This window comes from Lynx rufus, unplaced genomic scaffold (assembly GCF_022079265.1).
Source record: "Lynx rufus isolate CCGP_SWC_20201006 ecotype Redwood Valley unplaced genomic scaffold, mLynRuf1.p SCAF_17, whole genome shotgun sequence".
Classification (NCBI taxonomy): domain Eukaryota; kingdom Metazoa; phylum Chordata; class Mammalia; order Carnivora; family Felidae; genus Lynx; species Lynx rufus.
The window spans coordinates 6,424,333-6,444,445 of record NW_025814831.1 but is presented as its reverse complement, the minus strand read 5'-3'; the positions used below and the strand labels follow the sequence as shown (position 1 = coordinate 6,444,445).

Sequence of the window (20,113 nt, the reverse complement as noted above, 5' to 3'; positions counted from 1 at the left end):
CGGGACTGGCCCACGAATGAGGCAGGGGAATGTCCCGTTCTCAGGAACTCGGCAGCGTCCATCTTTGGGTGCCTCCTCCCCAGCCCGTTGGAGCTTTATCGGGACCAGGAGTGTGTACACCCGGCCCTTCCCATCCCCTGCTCCCACTCTGGGTGCCCCCCCCACCCAGCGTAGGAATGAGACCTAAAAGCGCAAAACTGGCTGCATTTGTGACACCCAGACGGGTGAAGACAAGGTGGTTACGTAAACGGGAGGGAAGTTTCGGTTATTACTTCAGAAATACCCTTTGGCCACGGCGGGCACATTTCTCGCTTTCTCTCGAGGGGCCGCCTTGCGCACCCAGACTTTCACGCACTCCAACTCGGGCTCCTTCGGACTGGGGTCAGCGCCTCCGACTTGGCTTTTCCTGGAGGCACCAAGACGCAGGGAGAGGAGACTCTGGTCCAGCTGTGCGCTCTTCAGTCGCTGACACAGCTTCCCCGTGTCCCCGGGGTCCTCGCCACCTGCCCCGTGGCCCCGCGAGGAGACCAGGGACGCTAGGCGTGGACCCGCCAGGCAGGCGGAGCCAGCTTGTGGGGGTTGGGGGTTCCAGAGAGAGGTTTTGGGAACAGTCGGCGCAATACGGACGTTTGGAGTCTGGGATGGGGTTCCCAGGGAGGTTTCAGGGAGAAGGAAAGGGGCCTAGGACCGCGCGCAGAGAACGCGTTTATTTGCAGGCGCCCTAGGGGGCGGAAACAGCCAGCTGGACCCAGCTCTGCCGCCGGGGCAGGAAGCGCGGAGGAAACGGGGTTGCCAAGGACAACGCGTTCTGGGCGGAGCTGCTGCTAGGATAGAGCTCGAGGAGCTGGGGGCGGGGCCTGGGGAGGAGGAGGGAGAGGGCGGAGCGTGGGGGGGGAACTGAGCCAGAAGCGGCATTGTGATTGGAGAAGATCTCATGCTCTGGGCGGGGCCTGAGCGCGGGGGGGCGGTGTTGGGGTTGGGGCGGAGCTAGGGGCGGGGCGGGGGCGGGCGCCGAGAGCTGGAGCGGGTGCCGGAGACGTGGTTGGCCGGGACGGAGAGCCCTGGGAGGGGTCGAGCCGGCAGGGGCGGAGCCGAGAGGGAGTGGGCGGTGCTGGGTCGCGCCGGGCCTGGGGCCGAGGCGGCGCGGCGCTGACAGCTGAGTCGGCTCGCGGCCTCCCGCCCCCTCGGTGCCCGGCCCCGACCCAGGCCTGGCCTGCCCTGGAGCCATGAGCCCCGGGCTGCTGCTGCTGCTCGGCAGCGCCGTCCTGGTTGCCTTCGGCCTCTTCTGCACCTTCGTGCACCGCGCTCGCAGCCGCTACGAGCACATCCCCGGGCCGCCGAGGCCCAGGTGAGCGGGGGGTGGGGGCGGGGGCCTGGATGGGGCGCTCGAATGGGGGGCCGGGGGGCCGCGTCCAAGCCGGCGTCGGGGCCGGGGGTCCAGCCTCGCCGTTGCGCGTGGCCGCTTGGAGACGGCGGCCGGGAGAGGGGCGCTAACTATTCTTAGTAACAAATTACTCACAGCCGCAGCAGCTGGTCCGCGCCCACCGCGCTCTGCTGGGCCCCACAAACGTGATGGCAGCGACAACCCTGTTAGGTAGGCGCTATTGTTACCCCATCGTTCAGACGAGGAGACTGAGGCGCGCAGAGGCAAAGTCATCTGCCCAAGGTCACACAGTTGGTAAGCCTAGATTGAAACCCAGGTCAGCCTTGGCTCTAAAGTGAGCCCTCGTAACTTTGGGACTTTGAATGGGGTCACTCAACCTGAATTGGATCACGTTATACTTGGGTCACATTACCCTTGGTATTTCTGTCCTGGTACATGCTTTTTGCTTCTCCTTAGTACTTCCATTCCATCCTTGTCCCCCACCCCCACCCCCACATACCTCCTCCCACCAGAAGCTTACCTTTCTGAAGCCTAAATCAAATGTGTCATTCCTCTGCTCCAAAAGCTTCCCATCACTGCAGAAGGAAATCGAATTCTAAATTAAGTCCACTCTATGGCCTGCAAGGCCCCTGCTGAGCTCTTAGAACCCACTCTGTACTGTTCTCATCCCCCCCTTTGCTTGCTCACTGCTGCCCCCAGTCTTTCTGCAACCCCCCTCCTGCAGCTGATTTCTCCTCCAGGGTCTTGCTGGAGACCATCCACCACTGTGTGTAAAGCCCACCTAGCCCCGAACTTCTTATGCGGCCATCTCCCCCGAAGTTGCCTTCTGTTCACTTGTTGACTGTCTGCTCACCTGTTGACTGTGTCTGTCTCCCCCCTTTAGAATGTGAGCCCTAGGAGGGCAGGGTACTGTGTGTTCCCTTGTGTATGCCCGGCTCCTGGCACTTTGCAGATGCTCAATAAATACTTGCTGAATGAATGAACAATGGTATTAGATACACTTTTTAAAACCTCAAGACATGAACATTCTGGAAGGTGTCCACCTCCAGCACAAGCCAGATGACCTGGCATTAGAAGCCTGAATTCCTGTTTGGTGGGTTCGGGAAAGATCTCTATGGCTGGTGACACAGGGAGGCGATATTTCTCCCTGCCGGCTGGCTGTCTTTCCGGGTGCCCTCACCCACCTCTGGTTCTTCCTTTTCCCATGCTTAGCAGCTCTGTCTTCCACGCCACCCAGATGCTTCTTCCCCTCACCTTCCAGATGTGGCTCGAAGGCTAACTCCTCAGGGAGGTCCCACCTGCTTCCATGCCCGAATATATTATGTTCACTTTGTAAACTCCATGTCATTGGAACTATGACGTTGGAATAGTTGTTGGGCAACTATTTGTGCAACCTCTTGTTAAGTGTCTGTCTCTCCCATAAGCCCGTGTCTGTCTTGTTCACTGCCATGTCCCTGACACCTTAGCACAGCAGCAGCGGGTACGTGCGTATGGATACTCGGTGAACAGTGAGTCAAAGTGGATGGTGGAAATCGCCTACAAGTCCTGTTAGGGACGCTGTCACCCTTTCAAGTTTTCCCGATCGGCCATCGACAGCTTGGGATTGAACGAGCTTTGTGTTTGTTCTGCTGGGTCTCGTGATGATTTGGGCTTCACGTAAACCCCAATGCTTCAAGCACTGCAGACCTGCTCTGGTCTCTTTGTCTTGAGAAGGCAGAACTGAAATCACGCCCCTCTCTGCCCCTCTCCCATATATTTTTTCTTAATTGCGTTTTCAAAATAAAACTGTGCCCTAAAATTTACCCCTTTAAAGTGTACAATCAGTACTTTTGGGGATAGTGACAGAGTTGTGCAGTCTTGTTCCGGAACATTTTTACCACCCCAAACAGAGACCCAATTACCCCTTAGGTGTCACTCCTCACCCCCACCTCCAACCCTAGGCAGCCACCAATCTGTTTTCTGTCTCTAGATTTGCCTGTTCTGGACATTTCATATAAATGGAATCATACGATATGTGGCCTTTTGTGTCTGCCTTCTTTCATTTAGCACAATGTTTTCAAGGTTTATCCATGTAGTAGCCCGTGCCCGTATTTCTCTCTTTTTTATGCCTGAATCCTCCCCTGAATCCTACACTGCAGAATCTACGTGTGACCTACAGGTACCTGTGGGCGGGTGGAGGAGTAGGAGGAGGTTAATTACATAATATTTAATTATATAATTATAGTTGGGCTCTTTATTCTGAGGAGGTGAACTGAATGATACATATGCAGAAAGATTTTGGATTAACCGTTGTCTGGTGGTCACATCTAAGAGTGCACTGAATGAGAGTTCTGGAACCCTTTCTGGCACAGATCAGATGCTTTTGTATTCAGCGCCTGGATCCTCAAACCATGACTGGCAACACCATGGTTGGCTGAGAAGGGTACATGTCGAGTCTCTGGTGGTAACGTTTGCCCCTCGGTGCTTCTAGGCTTTGCCAGCTTTCAGGCAAGGATCCCTCTGCCTTCCAAGGGGCAGCTGCTTCCCCACCCCCCACCCATCCTCCCATCCTCCTCCTTATTCGGCAGGAGTCACCGGGCTGCCCTCTCCTCCAGGATGCCCTCCCGGAGCTCCCCACAGACAACATCCTACTGCAACCATCCGTGTCACAGCCGAAAACTCCGACCCCACGTTCAGATCCCACACAGACACTTGTGGCTTCTTCATTTCTCTGTTGCTGTTCCCAACTTTCCCATCAACCCCCCGCGCTCCTGGTAGCGTGGGATGAATGTAAACTTGGCAACAAAAAGTCTCGCCCTTCCAGGTTTTATTTTAGAACGGTTTTTCCAGTATGACTCCTGGCTGGCACGGGTTTCCTCCTCTGCTCCCTCCTTGTCAAGTTGCCAGAGGTGAGGTCTGTTCAATAAATTGCCCGATGGTTCCTGCCGATGGTGGAGACCCCTTGCCGGCTCTGTTGGGCAGTGCATCCAATTGGAGCCATCGTCGCCCCATTCCACTGGCGCGAGGCAGCCATGGCCCGTCACCCTCACTCCCGGCAGTGGCCCCCATCCACACCCCAAGCTGTCATGTGGCTCCCTTCATCCCTGTGGCTGGCCTCACCGTGGGCTGTCCGGATGACCTCTTCTCCTTTATTATCCAAGACGTTCTCTGTCCTCAGGGAACCTTGATTCCCACTGTGCCAACCGCAGCATTACAGGAAAGGGCATGTGCCAGGGACCGGGCAGGGGAGGGGGGTTTTCACCCTCCTTTCTCTCCCTGGACTGCTCTGTCTTATCGCGCCTACCGACAGGGACATGCCAGGTGGACTTCTCTCAGCCCCCCACCCCAGTCGCAGCATTCCACCATCCCCCAATCCTACCATCCCTTACCTGTTTGTTTCCAACGCCCGGTCTTCCGGCTCTGCCTTTCCCTCCCCGGTGTCCCCCTGCAGGAATGGGAAGGAATGGGTTTTAGTCCCCTTTCTTGCCGGGCACTGGGAACCTCACGCCTCTCTGTCGCCTTGGCCTTCTTGAGGTGTCACTCACCTTCTTCCCCAAGTGGCATTGGGCCCCAGCGTTGAAGGCGGAGGCTCTCAGACAGGCCTGGTGGGGTGGAGAGGGTCTATCGCTCAGGTGTTCCAAACAGAACATCCTCCCCAAGTGCGCAGCTACGGCAGTGGCCACGGTTACTAGGTTATTCTGGAAACACAGCCAGGCGCGCGTGATGTCCACAGGCCATCTTTCTGCAGGTGGGGCATTGTCAGTTCAAAGCCACTCACCCTGAGTGGGCCTCAGCTGCCGGGCGTCCACACTGCCCTCCTTCCTCCCGCATCTGCCCGCCCACTCTTGACGCGATCTCGCTTCTCCTCAGGCCCCGCCACCTCCCCCTCTGTCCCCACTCTCAGGCTTGATTCCTACCTCCTACCTCCCTGGGTAAATGGAACAGCCTGAGAGAACTTCCTTCCGGGGCTCTGCCACCACAGCCTCCCCCTTCCCTGCACCCGGGCCCACACGCCCTTCCCACTGGGACCTAGGTGCTCCCGGCCAAGGAGAGCCGTCCCCTGGGTTCAGCGACCCTGCCCAGCGGGGCTCCTTCTCTCCCATGTCATCAGTTTTCCTTCTCTCCAGCATCATTCCCATTTTTATATAACATGTTGTAAAAGAACAACCACCCTTCTCTTCCCTTCTCGTTCCCTCCAGCGGCCGCCCCCTTGTCTGTGCACCCCCTCAACAGTCCCCCTGAGAAGCCTGTTTTGGGTCCCCATCCCTCCCTCCCCTCCTGTCTTGGGCCCAACACCCCATCGGGCTCTGGCACCCACCTCTCCCGATCAGCCCACCCTGCTTTGACCAAAGTCCCAGTGATCTCCCTGTAGCTACACACACTCACACTCACACACACGCACGCACACACGGTGGCCCTTCAGTCCTCCCTCGTCTTGCCTGACCCTGGACAAGTCCCTCCCTTGTCCCCTTGGCCTGCTTTCTTCGCAGGCTGCCCGCTCCACTCCCCCTCGGCTCTCCTCTGGTGTCTTCTGTTCAGTCTCCCTGGCTGGTTGTCCCTTTGCTGCCTGGCTCAGTCCTCGGGTCCCTTCTCTGTCTGCACTCACCCCCTTGTGGTCTAATCCGGCTGCTGGGCTGTAAGGGCTGCCTCTCAGCTGAGGGCTGTCACATTTACATCTCTGGCCTTGGCTCCAAGCATTTCCTCACACGCTGCCCTTGGTGCTTTCCTCTGCAAACCTGCCAGGTTCAAAGCCCGACTCCGGATTTAGTCCGCTTGTCTCGGGTTGGTTCCCAGACATTGATCCCGAGGCAAGAATTGAAACGGGGGCCCCTGGGTGGCTCAGTCGGTTGAGCGTCCGGCTTTGACTCGGGTCATGATCTCGCGGTTCGTGGGTTCGAGCCCCGTGTGGGGCTCTGCACTGATGGTATGAGCCTGCTTGGGATTCTGTCTTTCCCTCTCTCTCTGCCCCTCCCTGGCTCATGCTCTTTCTCGCTCTAAAAAAAAAAGAGAGAGAAAAAAAAAAGAAATGTAAGTGGTTTGGGGGGGTTGGGTGGTGATCCCTGTGGGAGTTGGGAATGCAGAGAGACAGGAGGTCAATAAAAAAAGCCAATAGAGCAAATTACCTCTGGGGGGCCAGTGAGGTGCAACCCCCGGGGGGAGCGCTGAGAGCCGACCCCACCAAGGTGCAGGGCGCAAGGTCATTGGTGGGGGGCTGCTCTGGGGGTGTTGAGCTGGAACTCCTGGCCCGTCCTTCCTGCAGGCAGAGCCGGGAGCCCCAGGCAGTGTCTCCATGCTGCCCCCCAAAACCTTCCTGGCTGCATGGACGAGGGCAGAGGCGGGCACGATTCGGTCTGCTGCCCTGCAACCAGTCCCTCTTTGGTCCTCCCCACCTTAGGACACGGCAGCTCCACTCATCCTTCCAAGGATCAGGCCAGAAGCCTTGGGGCAGCCTGACACCACCCTCCCACCCTCGTCCACACCCCCAGCAAGTCTGCTTGGCTCCTCCTCCAACCTGCCCTGGGAACCCGGCTTCTCACTGGTCTGCGCCCTATCCCCTCCCCCAGCCCCTTGCTGGTGCCCCTGCCTCCACTCCTGCCTCCCACCCACCCCGTTTACTCCTAGCACAGCAGCTGTGAGAGGGAGCCATTGAAAACCCACCAGACCCTGTCTCTGCTCTGCTCAAGACCCTCCGGTGGCCCTCTGCTTTTCAAGGTCAGAGCAGTGTTGACACCAGCCCGCAAGGCCCTTGGCGATCTGCCCCCTCCCTTGGTGACCCCATCCTGTATCACATCTCCCTCACTCTACTCCAGCCACAACACCTTCTCACTGTTCCTTGAACTTATCACGCACATTCCTACCTTAGGATCTTTGCACCTGCTATCTCCTTTGCTGGAACGCTCTTCCCCCAGGTACCTGGGTAGGCTAGTCCTTCATTTATTGCAGCTCACGTTTGCCTTCTTTTTTTTATAAAAAATTTTTTTTCGTGTTTATTCAATTTTTGAGAGAGAGAGAGAGCGCGCGCGCACGCACGTTGGGGAGGGGCAGAGAGAAAGGGAGACAGAATCCGAAGCAGGCTCCAGGCTCTGAGCTGTCAGCACAGAGCCCGACGCGGTGCTCGAACCCACGAACCGCGAGATCATAACCTGAGTGGGATGCTTAACTGACTGAGCCACCCAAGCGTCCCATGTTACCTTCTTAAAGGGCCATTCCCGACCTGCCTGTAGAAAATGGCACCACCTACTCCTATCCCCAGCTCTGATTACCTCCCCCTCTGATTTTTCCATCACTCTCCTTCTTTTCCTTTTCTTTTCTTTTCTCTTCTTCTTCTTCTTCTTCTTCTTCTTCTTCTTCTTCTTCTTTGTTAATTCACTCTCTATCTCCAGGAGAAGGTGAGTTCCCCGACTCGGAAAGCCCCGCCTGTAGTTTCTGTCACCCGTTCTGGATGGGGTCGTGAGTGAGCTTGACTGGAATAAGCCGTGCAGGAGACAGGAAGCACCTGTCAAACGTGCCACCAGGTGACGCCAGATAGACTTGTTGACATTCTGTTGATCACCCACCCACGGCGGACTTAGCGTGACCAAACCATCCCGTGGTGAGAAGGACCGTGGGATGCCTTGGTGCCAGCCGCGCAGCCGTGGACGGGTGACCACCTCTCCAGCCTCAGCTGCCCTACCTATAAGCCAGGTTAACAACAGACCTACCTCCAGGCAGTAGGGGGAGGACAGATGGAATGAGGCCCAGCATGGCGCCCAGCATGTATGTAGTCAGTGTTCAGGGGATGTCTCCAGGTAATTCGGCACAGCACTATGGGACCCTTTCCACACGCCAACCCCTCCCCTCCACACCAGGGAACTGGGTGCCCTGAGCCAGTGCCGTGCCTCCTCGGGCCTCAGTCGTCCCATCTGCAAAGTGGGCCTAGTAAGACCGCCCTCACAGGGTCCTGTGGGGAAGGGAGCACTCTTTAATGGTGACTTCGGGTGATCTTAATGTTTCCCGTTTCTTCTAGTTTCCTTCTAGGACACCTTCCCTACTTTTGGAAAAAGGATGAGGTTTGTGGCCGCATGCTCCAAGATGTGTTTTTGGATTGGTGGGTCCTAATTGTCATTTGTTGCCCTTACTCCAGCCCAGGTCCCTCATGGGGCAGCCCCACCCCTTCCCCAGGCCAGCACACACACTCCTGCCTCCCCGGCCAGGTCACTCCCACCCCCGAAGTCCCTCCCCTGAGCGCAGAGGCAGAGGAGGCTGGTTCAGATGGCAACCTCTGCCTTTGGCAGCTGTGTGACCTGAGACCAGACATCAGAAACTCTGAGCCTCAGTGTCCTTGTCTGTAAGCTGGGTGGGGGGTGTGACTCAGTAACAGTCCTTGTACGTGGTGGTGCTTCGCACTTTCCAAAGCATTTCAAAGACACGATATCGCTTGATTCCCAGCAAAATCTTTTGGGTCAAAGGAGGAGTGTAGCAACCCTATTTCATGGGTTTGAAAACTGAGACCCAGTGTGGGATGTGACTCGGCAGTGAGTCCGTGTTAAGGCCCTCCTGGGATGGGACACCCTGATCCTCCCGCTGGGTGGTATGATATTCACATCTCCGGTCGTTGACAGCCTCCTCTGGGTCATTTTGGTTTCCAGGGCTAAGAAGTACGGACCCGTCGTGCGGGTCAACGTCTTCCACAAAACCTCAGTCATCGTCACGAGCCCCGAGTCGGTCAAGGTAGGAAGCAGAGCAGTTTCTCTGGGGAGAGCCCTTCCCTTCCCTTCCCTTCCCTTCCCTTCCCTTCCCTTCCCTTCCCTTCCCTTCCCTGGGTTGGGGGCACAAAACTCGACCCCAGAGGCTGTAAGAGAAATGTCCCAGAGTCACCAGCACTCGGGCTCATTTCCCAAGGATCCAAAAGTCAGTGGCATCTTTCTCTCTGAACACCCACCGTTTGGGAGTTTTGCCCAAGTGATGTGCACACGTTTAGCTAGCTCACCCCCCTTAGCCTTGGTTCCTTCATCTTCGAGGTGGGATCATAACCCCTCTGTCTCAGGGCTACCATGAGATTTCAATATTAATTGATTCACTTAACAAATGTTTATATCAACACATATTTATTTAACAAGCAAAGGGGCAAAAGATACTTAAACATGTACTTCTTTACTTCCTGATTATGAACCCATTTAATCCTCACGGGGGTAGAGACTGTTATCAGTCCCCATTTTAGAGATCAGGAAACTGAGACGGTCAGCACTGATTGGTCTGGACTACGTGGAGGGCGGTGCCTGCGATCTGGGGACTAAGAATGGCCCTCAGATCGTTTACCTTGGACTTGGCTGACGTGGGCTCAAGTCTGGGCTCTGTCACCACTCTGGGCCTCAGTTTCCTCATGTGTAAAATAGGGATGATGCCTCTTACAGGTGGCGAAATAGCATGTTTGAGCCATCTAGCCCATGCCTGGCACACAGCAGTTGCTCAATAAATGATGGTGCTCTTTTTCTCACAGTGGGTACTCAGCAGAGTGAGCCTTGGCATGACAGGGAGAAGATGCAACTTAGGGTCCAGATCAGGAGAAAAGCCGAACAACCATGGTGTCTCTAAAAGGATGTAACAAATACTTTTTTTTGTAAAGCTTAATTTCAAGTGTAGACACAGTTTAAGATTTTTAGGGGCACGTGGGTCTCTCAGTCGGTTAAGCATCTGACTTGTGGGGTCACAATCTCACGGTTCGTGGGTTCGAGCCCCGCATTGGGCTCCGTGCTGACAGCTCGGAGCCTAGAACCTGTTTTGGATTCTGTGGCTCCCTCTTTCTCTGCCCCTCTCCTGCTCTCTCTCTCTCTCTCTCTCTTTCTCTCTCCAAAATAATAAATAAACATTAACAAAATTTTTTTAAGATTTTTAAAGCATGCTACAAAAAGCCATACACAAAGACCTTCATGATGCTCAATGAGAAAAGTTGAACAATATATATTAATATGATGCATTGCATGGATTAATTTTCAAGTATTAAACCAACCTTGCATTCCAGCTCTCATGATACAATTTGCTCATCTTCTGCTAAGAGTTTTTGTTTTTATACTTGCCTTGTTTGGGGATCAGATTAATAGGCTTCACAAGATGAGTTGGGAAATGTCCCCTCTCCTCTATTTTCTGAAGGAGTTTCTATGGGGTGGTGTTATTCCTTCCTTTAATGTTTGATAGGATTCACCAGTGAAGCCATCTGGGCCTGGCATTTTCTTTGATGGAAGTGTTTTTGTTTGTTTTAATTACTCAATTTATTTAATTGATTTATGGCCATTTAGAGTTGCTATTTTTCTTGGGTTTGGTAATTTATGTCTTTATTTATTTATTTATTTATTTATTTATTTATTTATTTAGAGACAGAGACAGCTCAAGTTGGGGAGGGACAGAGAGAGAGGAAGAGAGAGAGAATCCCAGACAGGTTCTGTGATGTCAGTGCAGAGCCAGATGAGGGGCTTAAACCCACAAAGCTGCGAGATCATGGCCTGAGCTGAACCCATCCAGGTGCCCCTGTAATTTGTGTCTTTCAAGGAATTTGCCCATTTCATCTAATTAAAATTATTGGTATCAAGTTGTCCATAATATTTATTGATTTCCTGTTTCATGTCTCCTGGATCTGTGGTGATATCCCTTCTTTCATTCCTACAAATAATTTGGGCTTTCTTTTATTTTCTTAATCAAGCTAGCAAAAGGTTTATCAATTTTATTTATCTTTTCAAAGAACCAGCTTTTGGGTTTATTGCAATTCTCCATTGTTTGTCCATTTTCTACTTTATTGATTTCTGCTCTTTATTATTTCCTTCCTCTATTCGTTTAGGGTTTAATTTATTCTTGTTCAAATTTTTAAGGTGGGAGTTTAGAAAATTGATTTTAGACCTGTTTCTTTTCTAATATAAGCATTTAAATCTATACATTCCCTTGTAAATACTACTTTAGGGACAAATGTACCACACATTTCAATATGTCGTGCTTCTTTTTTCATTCAGTTCAAAATATTTTCTAACTTCCCTTGTGATTTCTTCTTTGAATCAGGGATTATTTATATGCATATTGTTCACTTTCTAAATATTATGGTATTTACAAATATCTTTCTGTTATTGATTTCTAATTTCATTCTGTAAGGGCAGATGAAATACTTTTCATGATTTCAATCCATATAAAAAAATTGAAGCTTGTTTGATGACCTAGCACATGGTCTATCTTGGTGAATGTCCATGAGTACTTCAAAAGAATGAATATTCTGTAATTGTTGAATGGAATATTTCAGAAATGTCAACTAGATCAAGTTGGCTGATAGTGTTATTCGAATCTTTTAAGTCCTCACTAATTTTCTTCATACTTGTTCTAGCAATTATTCTGAGAGGAATGTCGAACTCTCCAACCACAATCATGGGTTTTTCTATTTCTACTTTAGGTTGTACCGATTTTGCTTTATGTATTTTGAAGTTCTGTTATTAGGTGTGTAGACATTTAGGATTAATATGTCTTTGTGATGAACTGTGTGATTTATTTTTAGAAATGTCCCCTTTATCCTTGGTAATATTCCATTTCCTGAAGGATATTTTGCCTGGTGTTAATGCAGCCACTCCAGCTATCTTCTGCTTAGTGTTGCTTGGTATATCTTTTTACCATCCTTTTACTTTTAACCTATCTGGGTTTTTAGATTTAAAGTGGGTTTCCTATAGATAGCATATAGTCTGGTCTGGTTGCTTTATACTGTCTGACAATCTCTGCCTTTTAACTGGAGTGCTTAGGTCATTTACGTTGAATGTAATTATTGATACGGTTGGGTTTAAAGCTACCACGTGGCTGTTTTTCCTCTGTCCTGTTGTTCGTTCCCCTCTCTGCCTTTCCTGCCTTCTTTTGGATTGAGTATGTTTTAGTATTCCACTTTATCTCCACTATTTGATTATTGGCTCTCTTTCTTTCTCTCTTGGTGGTTGTCCTAGGGTTTATAGTATAATCTTTAACTTATATCAATCTACTATTTTATCTCTGTCTGCTTTTAAGGTTTTCTCTTTATCACTGGTTTCAGAAATTTGATTATGATCTGCCTTCATGTACTTTTTCTTGTTGTTAATTCCATGTAGGAGTCTTTGCACTTCCTGGATATGTGGGTTCCTTGACCACATTTGCAATACTTATAATAAATGTGTTAAAGTTCTTTTCTGCAAATTCCGTCATCTCTATTATTTCTGAGCCTGGTTATAGGTAGATCTTTCTGCTCTTTGACGTGTCTAGTGATTTTATGTTGGTCCCTGGACATTGTGAATTGTACACTGTTGAGTTCTCAGTTTTGTTTTATTCCTTTAAAGAGTGCTGGAATTCATTCTGGCAGATGGTAAAGTTATTTGTGTAGATCAGTCTGATCCTTTCCAGGTTTGCTTTGAGGCTTTTGTAGGGTTGATTTAGGGTCGGCTTTTACTCTAGAGCTAGTTAAGCCTCACTACCAAGGAGTGACTCTTTCTTCTGGGGGCCGCTAATAAAGGGCTTATGTCTGAAGTTTACCTCTGGCCAGTGGGACAGTTCTTGGCCTGTGTAAGCTCTGAGAACTGTTCAGCCTGTAGTTACTCGGTAATTCTCCTTGTCCCAAAAGTTGTTTTTAACTCAGCTTTGTGTCCATGGTGCATGTACACAGGCTGGTATTCATTCGAAGATGTAGGGGATCCCTATGCAGATTTCTGCACAGGAGCTCTTTCTCTACATGGCTCCCTCCCCTCAGGTCCTCTGCCATACAAGTTCTAGCCTCCTCTTGTATGTCTGGACTCTGATCTGTCTCATCAAATTGGAAAGCCTACGGGGCTATATTTGAAGTTCATCTTTTAGTGCCTTTATCCTGAAATTGCAGAAAGCTAGAGTAATCTTCGGTCATAGGTCTCATATCTTTTTTTTTTTCCTTTTCCTTCTTTTAGGATTCACAATCCTTCACTTCCTGTTGCTCAGTGTCTGAAAACAGACATTTCATGTGTTATGCCTATTTTTCTGATTACTCATGGCAGGAGGACAAGTCCCCAGCAGTTATCCCTTAGTGGGCAGAAGTGTGCTGCCAGTGTGGACAGCAGAGAAGGTGCTGGGGGGTGCCCCCATGCACTCCTCACATCCCAGAGCTCAGCTCACTGGGCCTTCAAAGGATCCCCAGCCCCAGGGACAACAGGCATGGGGACCCTTGACTTTGGGGGCACCTGATTAGAGCCTGTGTTGAGGCTGCTGTGCCTCATTGTGGGGACTCCTCACTTTAGGTTGGGAGGGTTGGTCCAGACCTTGGACAATTTAGGAATGTTTGAGAGGGACCTGGGAGGTGGGTCTTTACTGCCATGGGGATGGGGCCTGCAGGCATGGGTAGTGAGGAAAGTTCGTTTACAAATGACAGTGTTTGGGTGGGGGTGGGGTTCTCAGGATGTGGCTCATGCCCCAAGGTCAGCCATTTTGGGGGGTTCCTTTTAGCTAAAAAATTGATATTAGATCCCTGAGCTAGCTCCCAGATACCAGAAGCCCCTGGATTAATGTACAATGGAGATACCATCTTCCTGCTTCCCAGTGCCCACAGGATGAAGCTCAGGGTGCCAGAAGGCGGCCTCTGGGATCCAGCCCCCGCTCATGCCCATCCCTACCTCTCATTCTGCCTGAATGCAGCAAGTGGCCTGGGCTTCCCCCTTCTCTTCCCTCTCTGCCATGGCAAATTGCTGGGATTCAAATCCCGTTCCCACCATTCACCATGTGTGTGACCTTGGGCTAGTTTTAAATCTCAGTTTCTCCATCATATGTAAGATGAGCATGAACACAGCACCCACATCTTAGGATTGACCGAGCACTAAATGAGCTACAGGTGCTGTTGTGCACCTGACATTTACGGGGCACGTGCTGTGTGCCAGGCACTTTTCTCAGCACTTTTCAAGTAGAACAAATTTACCCTTTGCAGCAACCTCCCCAGAGTAACTTGCCTGTGGTCATGAAGTGAGTCCAGGGCAAAGCCAAGATGGTGAGCCCGGATCCAAATTCAAGCCAGCTGACTCCACGGCCTGAGCTGTTAACCCCTGGGCTATGCTGGCTCAAGAGCCATCAGCTAATGTTATTATTGCTACCATCCAGCTTGTGGTGAGGCAAGTTGGTCCTTCCTCCAGGAAGCCTTCCTTGGCTTCCATGGCTGGGTTGGCACTAACAACCCCTGAACCTGTGCCAAGTGTCTCTCCTGTGTCCCAGAAGCCCTCCTCCGGGCTTCTCCCCTTCCCTATTCTGGTTTCCGAGCAGCACCTGCATTTTCTTGTTTCACTGCTTTAGAAGGTGGTGCGGTACAAGATCTGTGCGTGGGCATGGAAGTGAGGACCCCCCACAACGCCACTCCAGCTGAGTGGCCACAGGAATATCACTTCACCCCTCTCTGCCCCACTTTCCTCACCCCCAAGCAAGATGCTATTGCTTGAAGACAGGACTTCTGGAAGGTTAGGTGGGATTGCACGGAATGAGGTGTTCACACCACAGCTGGCACCCGGTCAGTGGTGATTGTTGGGGCGTGTTTCACAAGAGTCCAGAAAACTGCTGAATCCTTTGCTTCGTCTCATGGGTACATGAGCTCACGTTGGCTTTTTGGGGATGTTTAGAAGTTCCTGATGTCAACCAAGTACAACAAGGACTCCAAGATGTACCACGCAATCCAGACCGTGTTTGGTGAGAGGTAAGGCATGCCGAGGGGCTGGGGGAGAGGCCAGGAATGCCTCTGGCTGCGAGCAGACAGCCCACGGGGACCAGGGCATTGGGTGTAGCATGAAGACCAAGGCCCTGGCTATCAGTCACATCACAGGTGCCCCATAAATGGTGGCTGCTGCTCTCGTCATTATCACCTCCCTTCTCCTCTTTCCCCTGTGGATAGCAGGCGGGAGTGTGGGGGTTGCAAGGTTGGTGCACATGATCACCCCCATTTCTTTTGTATTTCTTTTATTTTTTATTTTTGGTAAAATTCACAAAATTCTTCATTTTAACCACATTGGAGTTACAATTCAGTGGCATTTGGTCCATTCACAATGTGGTGTAACCATCACCACTGTGTAGTTCCGGAATATTTCCATCATCCCCAAAGCTGACCCTGTCCCCATCAAGCCATCGGTCCCCCTGTCCCTTCCTGTTTCTCACATCAAGCATTTGTCTCCCCCAGACTGTTTGGCCAAGGTTTGGTGTCAGAATGTGACTATGAGCGCTGGCACAAGCAACGCAGGGTCATGGACTTAGCCTTCAGCCGCAGGTGAGTGTATCCAAGATGGTGGGTCTTGGGAAGAGGGAGGTCTTCACCGGAGGGGGCCTCGCCCAGGCTGAAGGTAGAGGGGAGAGCCAGGCAGGCTGCTGGGGGGACAAGGGGCTAGCCATCAAGGGCTGAGTAACACTGATGCCTGGGGATGGGGTCTTTTTCCCCCCAAGAACTTCCCTGCTCAGACCTCATCACTCCTCCTCTGGCTTTTTATTTTCCTTATTAGTGTTCTCATTGTTAGTAACATTTTATTTTTTAAATAACTTTTTATTTATTTATTTATTTATTTTTGAGAGAGAGAGAGAGAGAGAGAGAGAGAGTATGATATGAGTGGGGGAGGGGCAGAGAGTGAGGGAGACAGAGGATCTGAAGTGGGCTCCCGGCTGACACAGCCCCCATATGGGGCTCAAACTCACAAACTGCAAGATCATGACCTGAGCCAAAATCAGGTGTTCAACTGACTGAGCCACACAGGTGCCCCTAAATAACTTTCATTGAGATGGGGTTTTTATAACATATGTTTTACCTACTTATCCACAAAATGGAACAACCATCACCACAGTCAAATTTAGAACATGTTCATCACCCCAAAAATCAGGCACTCCCCATTTCCCCTCAATGGGCTCAGCCCTGGGTGACCATTAATTTATTTTTCATTTCTATGGATTTTCGTATTCCAGACATTTCTTGTAAATGGACTCATACGACATTTCTTTTGTGTCTGGCTTCTCTCACTCAGAGAGAAGGTTTTCAAGGTTCATCCATGCTAAAGCCTCTTTCAGAACTTCACTTTTTAAATTGCCAAATGAAATTCCATCGTATGGACATACCACATTTTGCTTGTCTATTCATCAGTTGGTAGACATTTGCGATGTTTCCAATCTTGGCTGTTTCAAATAATGCTGCCATGAACATTTGTGTACAAGCTTTTGTGTAGATGTATGTTTTCACTTCTCTTGAGTGTGTACATACCTAGGGATGGGATTGCCAGGTCATAGGGGAACTCTGTGCTTAACATTTTGAGGAAGGTTATCTTTTAGTTGGATATAATTTCAAATTTACAGAAAAATTTCCAGAACAGTCTAAGCTACTTCTGTGTATCTTTTACCCAGGTTCGCTTATTGTTTATTGTTTAAATCACCATTTGTTTTATCATTTCTTCTGGATGTGCATATATAAACATATTTATCATTCTTTGTGTGTGTGTGTATATTTACAATTTTTTAATATAGGGTACTTTTAAAACCATTTGAGAGCAAGTTAGAGACATTGTGATTCCTTCCCTTAAATACTTATTTCCTAAAAACGTGGACATTATTTTGGATGTCAATTATCAAAATGAGGAGATTTAACATTAATCCAATACAGTTATCTAATCTACAATCCGCATTTGAGTCTTGTCATTGTCCTTGTCATTATAGCTATTTTTTTCCTTGTCTAAGGTCCAACCCCGGATCACAGGTTACACTTAGTTCCCACATCTCATAAGCCTCCTTTGTTCTGGAACAGATCTTTGTCTTTCCCTGACTTCCCTGATTTTAAGGTTACAGGCCAGTTTTGTAGAACATCCATCAATTTTGTGTGTCTCAGGTTACGCCTTTTTGGCGTGAATGGCACAGAAGTGGTGTTGTGTCCTCAGGGCATCATATTAGGAGACCTGCGTTGTTGACCTGCCTCATTGCAGGAGATGTTAACTTCACTCACTTGTCAGAGACAGCGTCCTCCAGGTTTTTCCACCATTAAGTTACTAGTTAGTGCATAATCTGTGGTTGACTATATCTGACTATATATACATAATCACGTAGACTTTCATCACAACCTCCCTGGCCTCCCTACCTCCTCCAATGCATCCACCTCACCACCCCTGGGGAGATCTTGCTAAAATTCACATCACTTTCCTATCCTGAAGCCTTCAAAGGCTCCCTATCACATGAAAGATGAAGGTCAGATTTCACCCACCCCCAGTCAGGCCTCCAGACCCCTCCAGTCTTTGTGCCCTCTTTCCTCCATCTTTTGGGACATCTGGGCTCTTTCTGGCATCTCTGCATATGTCCTTGCCTTTCTCTCTGCCTTGTGTGCTCCCCTGCAAAATTCCTGTGACTCCTTTGATACCCAGCTAAGATGTCACTGTTAGGGAGCCGTGGTCCCTGATCCTCTGAGGCCGAGTTTATGCCTCCAGCATGGATGCTGTCACACCCACTGCAATGATTCTCATTCAGCCCACCTTCGCCACCAGACTGCGGGCAGAAGGCAGAAGACGCACCCTGTCCCTGGACTCCTGCACTCAGCACAGCGCCTGGCCCTTTGTGAGCTCTCCGGGAAGTCCATAGCGTGAATGAAAATAGGAATGAAATACTGAATTGGGATAGTCTTGTCCTCACTGGAAAGTTGCCAGGAGTGAGAATGAGGAGGAACAGACTAGAAAGAGGCCTTCAATTAATACATTCTTGTGCCAAGAGCCAGGGTTACAAGAACCAGCCAAGGTGATATAGCTGCTGCCCGCAGGAAGCTTTGAGGCTATAGATTCTAACCAGCTGACTTCCTGCAGCGGTCATGACATTAATACCAGCATCTCTGTCTTGGTGAACCACCCCCAGCACGTAGGACCTCACATTCGAACAGCACTTTGTGTTTTATTAAGAGCTTTCATAGGCGTTTTTATTTAAAAATTGTTAAGTTGTGTTAAGATACACATACCGTCTGGCTCATTTTCATGTGCACAGTCCATGGCATCAAGTATGTTCACGCTGTTGGGCTGATGTCACCACACATTTTTATTTGTGTCTCACAATAAGGTAATCATCTAAGAGATGGCTGTTTTATTAGAAAGGCAATGTTCACAAAGTTGTATGAAGAAGCTCTGGGAGCCCGCTTGGTTGTGTTTGTGACCGTGGTAGAGTTCTTGGTGAATCCGCCTTCACCGGTGAGAAAATAGAACCCTCTGGTGAGTGTCCTCTCCAGCCAGTATCTACGCAGAACATCATCATATACTCTTAATAAAATCATGACCATAAATTGCCAGTTTCTGCTTTTCTAGATTACTACTTTTACTGGAAGGCCTTGGTCTCAACCATTTCAATAAAAACAAAACAAAACAAACAAAACAAGGGGGTTGGGATTTTACCGTACTACAAACACTCCAGCCCAACATTTTATATCTGTCACATCCACAAGAGATTCAGTGTTAGTGTGACAGTAAGCCACGCGCCACCCAAACAGTCAACCTTTTAAAAAAAGACAACTACAAATAATCTCACGTATAAATATATACTTGCAAAACCATGTAAGTGTCCTGGAGAGGTCGACTAGCTACGGAAGCACGTATAGGGGCTACTTGAGGCTTTAAGAGACATTTTCCTGGGAAAGTGGCTTTCGAGTATCCATCTGGAGAGCGGGCAGGTGTGCGAGTAGTAACAGGGCCTAGGGATGGAGGGTGGGAGGACAGAGACCCCCAGCAGAGGGGACAGCATGTGCAAAGACCCTGAGGTGGGAAGGAACGTTGTGCTGTGGAGGCGCTAAAAGGCCATGGTAACAGGAGACAGAGCTGCAGGTGGGCATCAACGTGACAAACTCCCTCTGTGTCCACGTAAGGATGTTCCCCACACTGCTCAGAGTGACAGGTGCTTTGGAGTGTTTTCGGTTGGCAAGGGACTGGAGCAGAGTGGTGCCTTCGGTAGAGGCCGCCGAGGGTGAACCCTGCAGGTGGCTGGGTGGGGGCTGGGCAGCAGTGAGCAAGGATGCTGGGGCCCCACGGAGCCGGGAGCCAGGGCAGGACCGGTGGACGGGCAATGAAGAGCAATTTTCTTTCCTGATTAAAAATTCCCCTTCCTCCCATTTTCTCTAAGAACCTCTTATTTGGAAACCATTTCAAATTTCTGAATAAGTTTCAAGAATAAGAATAGGACAAAGAGGGGCGTCTGGGTGGCTCCGTCAGTTAAGCATCTGACTCTTGGTTTTGGCTCAGGTTATGATCTCGCGGTTCGTGAGATCGAGTCCCATGTCGGGCTCTGCGCTGACAGCACGGAGCCTGCTTGGGATTCTCTCTCTGCCCCTCCCCTGCTCAAGCTCGTGCTCTCTGTCTCAAAATAAATAAATACACTTAAAAACAATTAAAAAAAGAAAGGGGTGCCTGGGTGGCTCAGTCGGTTAAGTGTCCGACTTCAGCTCAGGTGATGATCTCACGGTTCGCGGGTTTGAGCCCCGCGTGGGGCTCTGTGCTGACAGCTCAGAGCCTGGAGCCTGCTTCCGATTCTGTGTCTCCCTGTCTCTCTGACCCTCCCCCGTTCATGCTCTGTCTCTCTCTGTCTCAAAAGTAAATAAACGTTAAAAAAAAATTAAAAAAAAAAAGAAAGAACACCCCCTACCCTTTACCCAGATTGGTAACATCAAAAATCCCTTCTGATTACAAAAGCAACAGGTTTCCTCAGTAAAAGCTCAGAAACACGTAATGCACCAAGAAACAACCTCCCTTCTCTCCCTTCCTCGGGGTCACCATCTCTTGTGAATTTGGAGCGTGT

General features: G+C 50.2%; 1 protein-coding gene across 1 annotated transcript in view; it reads left to right on the top strand.

Annotated features, from left to right (window-relative positions):
- Nucleotides 1-1,226: 1,226 nt before the first annotated feature.
- The window catches only part of LOC124512078 (cholesterol 24-hydroxylase), a 31,658-nt gene continuing 12,771 nt past the window's right edge, over nt 1,227-20,113 (top strand). The window contains exons 1-5 of the mRNA XM_047079440.1: nt 1,227-1,348; nt 8,370-8,450; nt 8,992-9,073; nt 14,956-15,029; nt 15,507-15,593. Of these exons, the coding sequence (XP_046935396.1) occupies nt 1,227-1,348; nt 8,370-8,450; nt 8,992-9,073; nt 14,956-15,029; nt 15,507-15,593 (446 nt within the window). The remainder of the gene's footprint in view (nt 1,349-8,369; nt 8,451-8,991; nt 9,074-14,955; nt 15,030-15,506; nt 15,594-20,113) is intronic.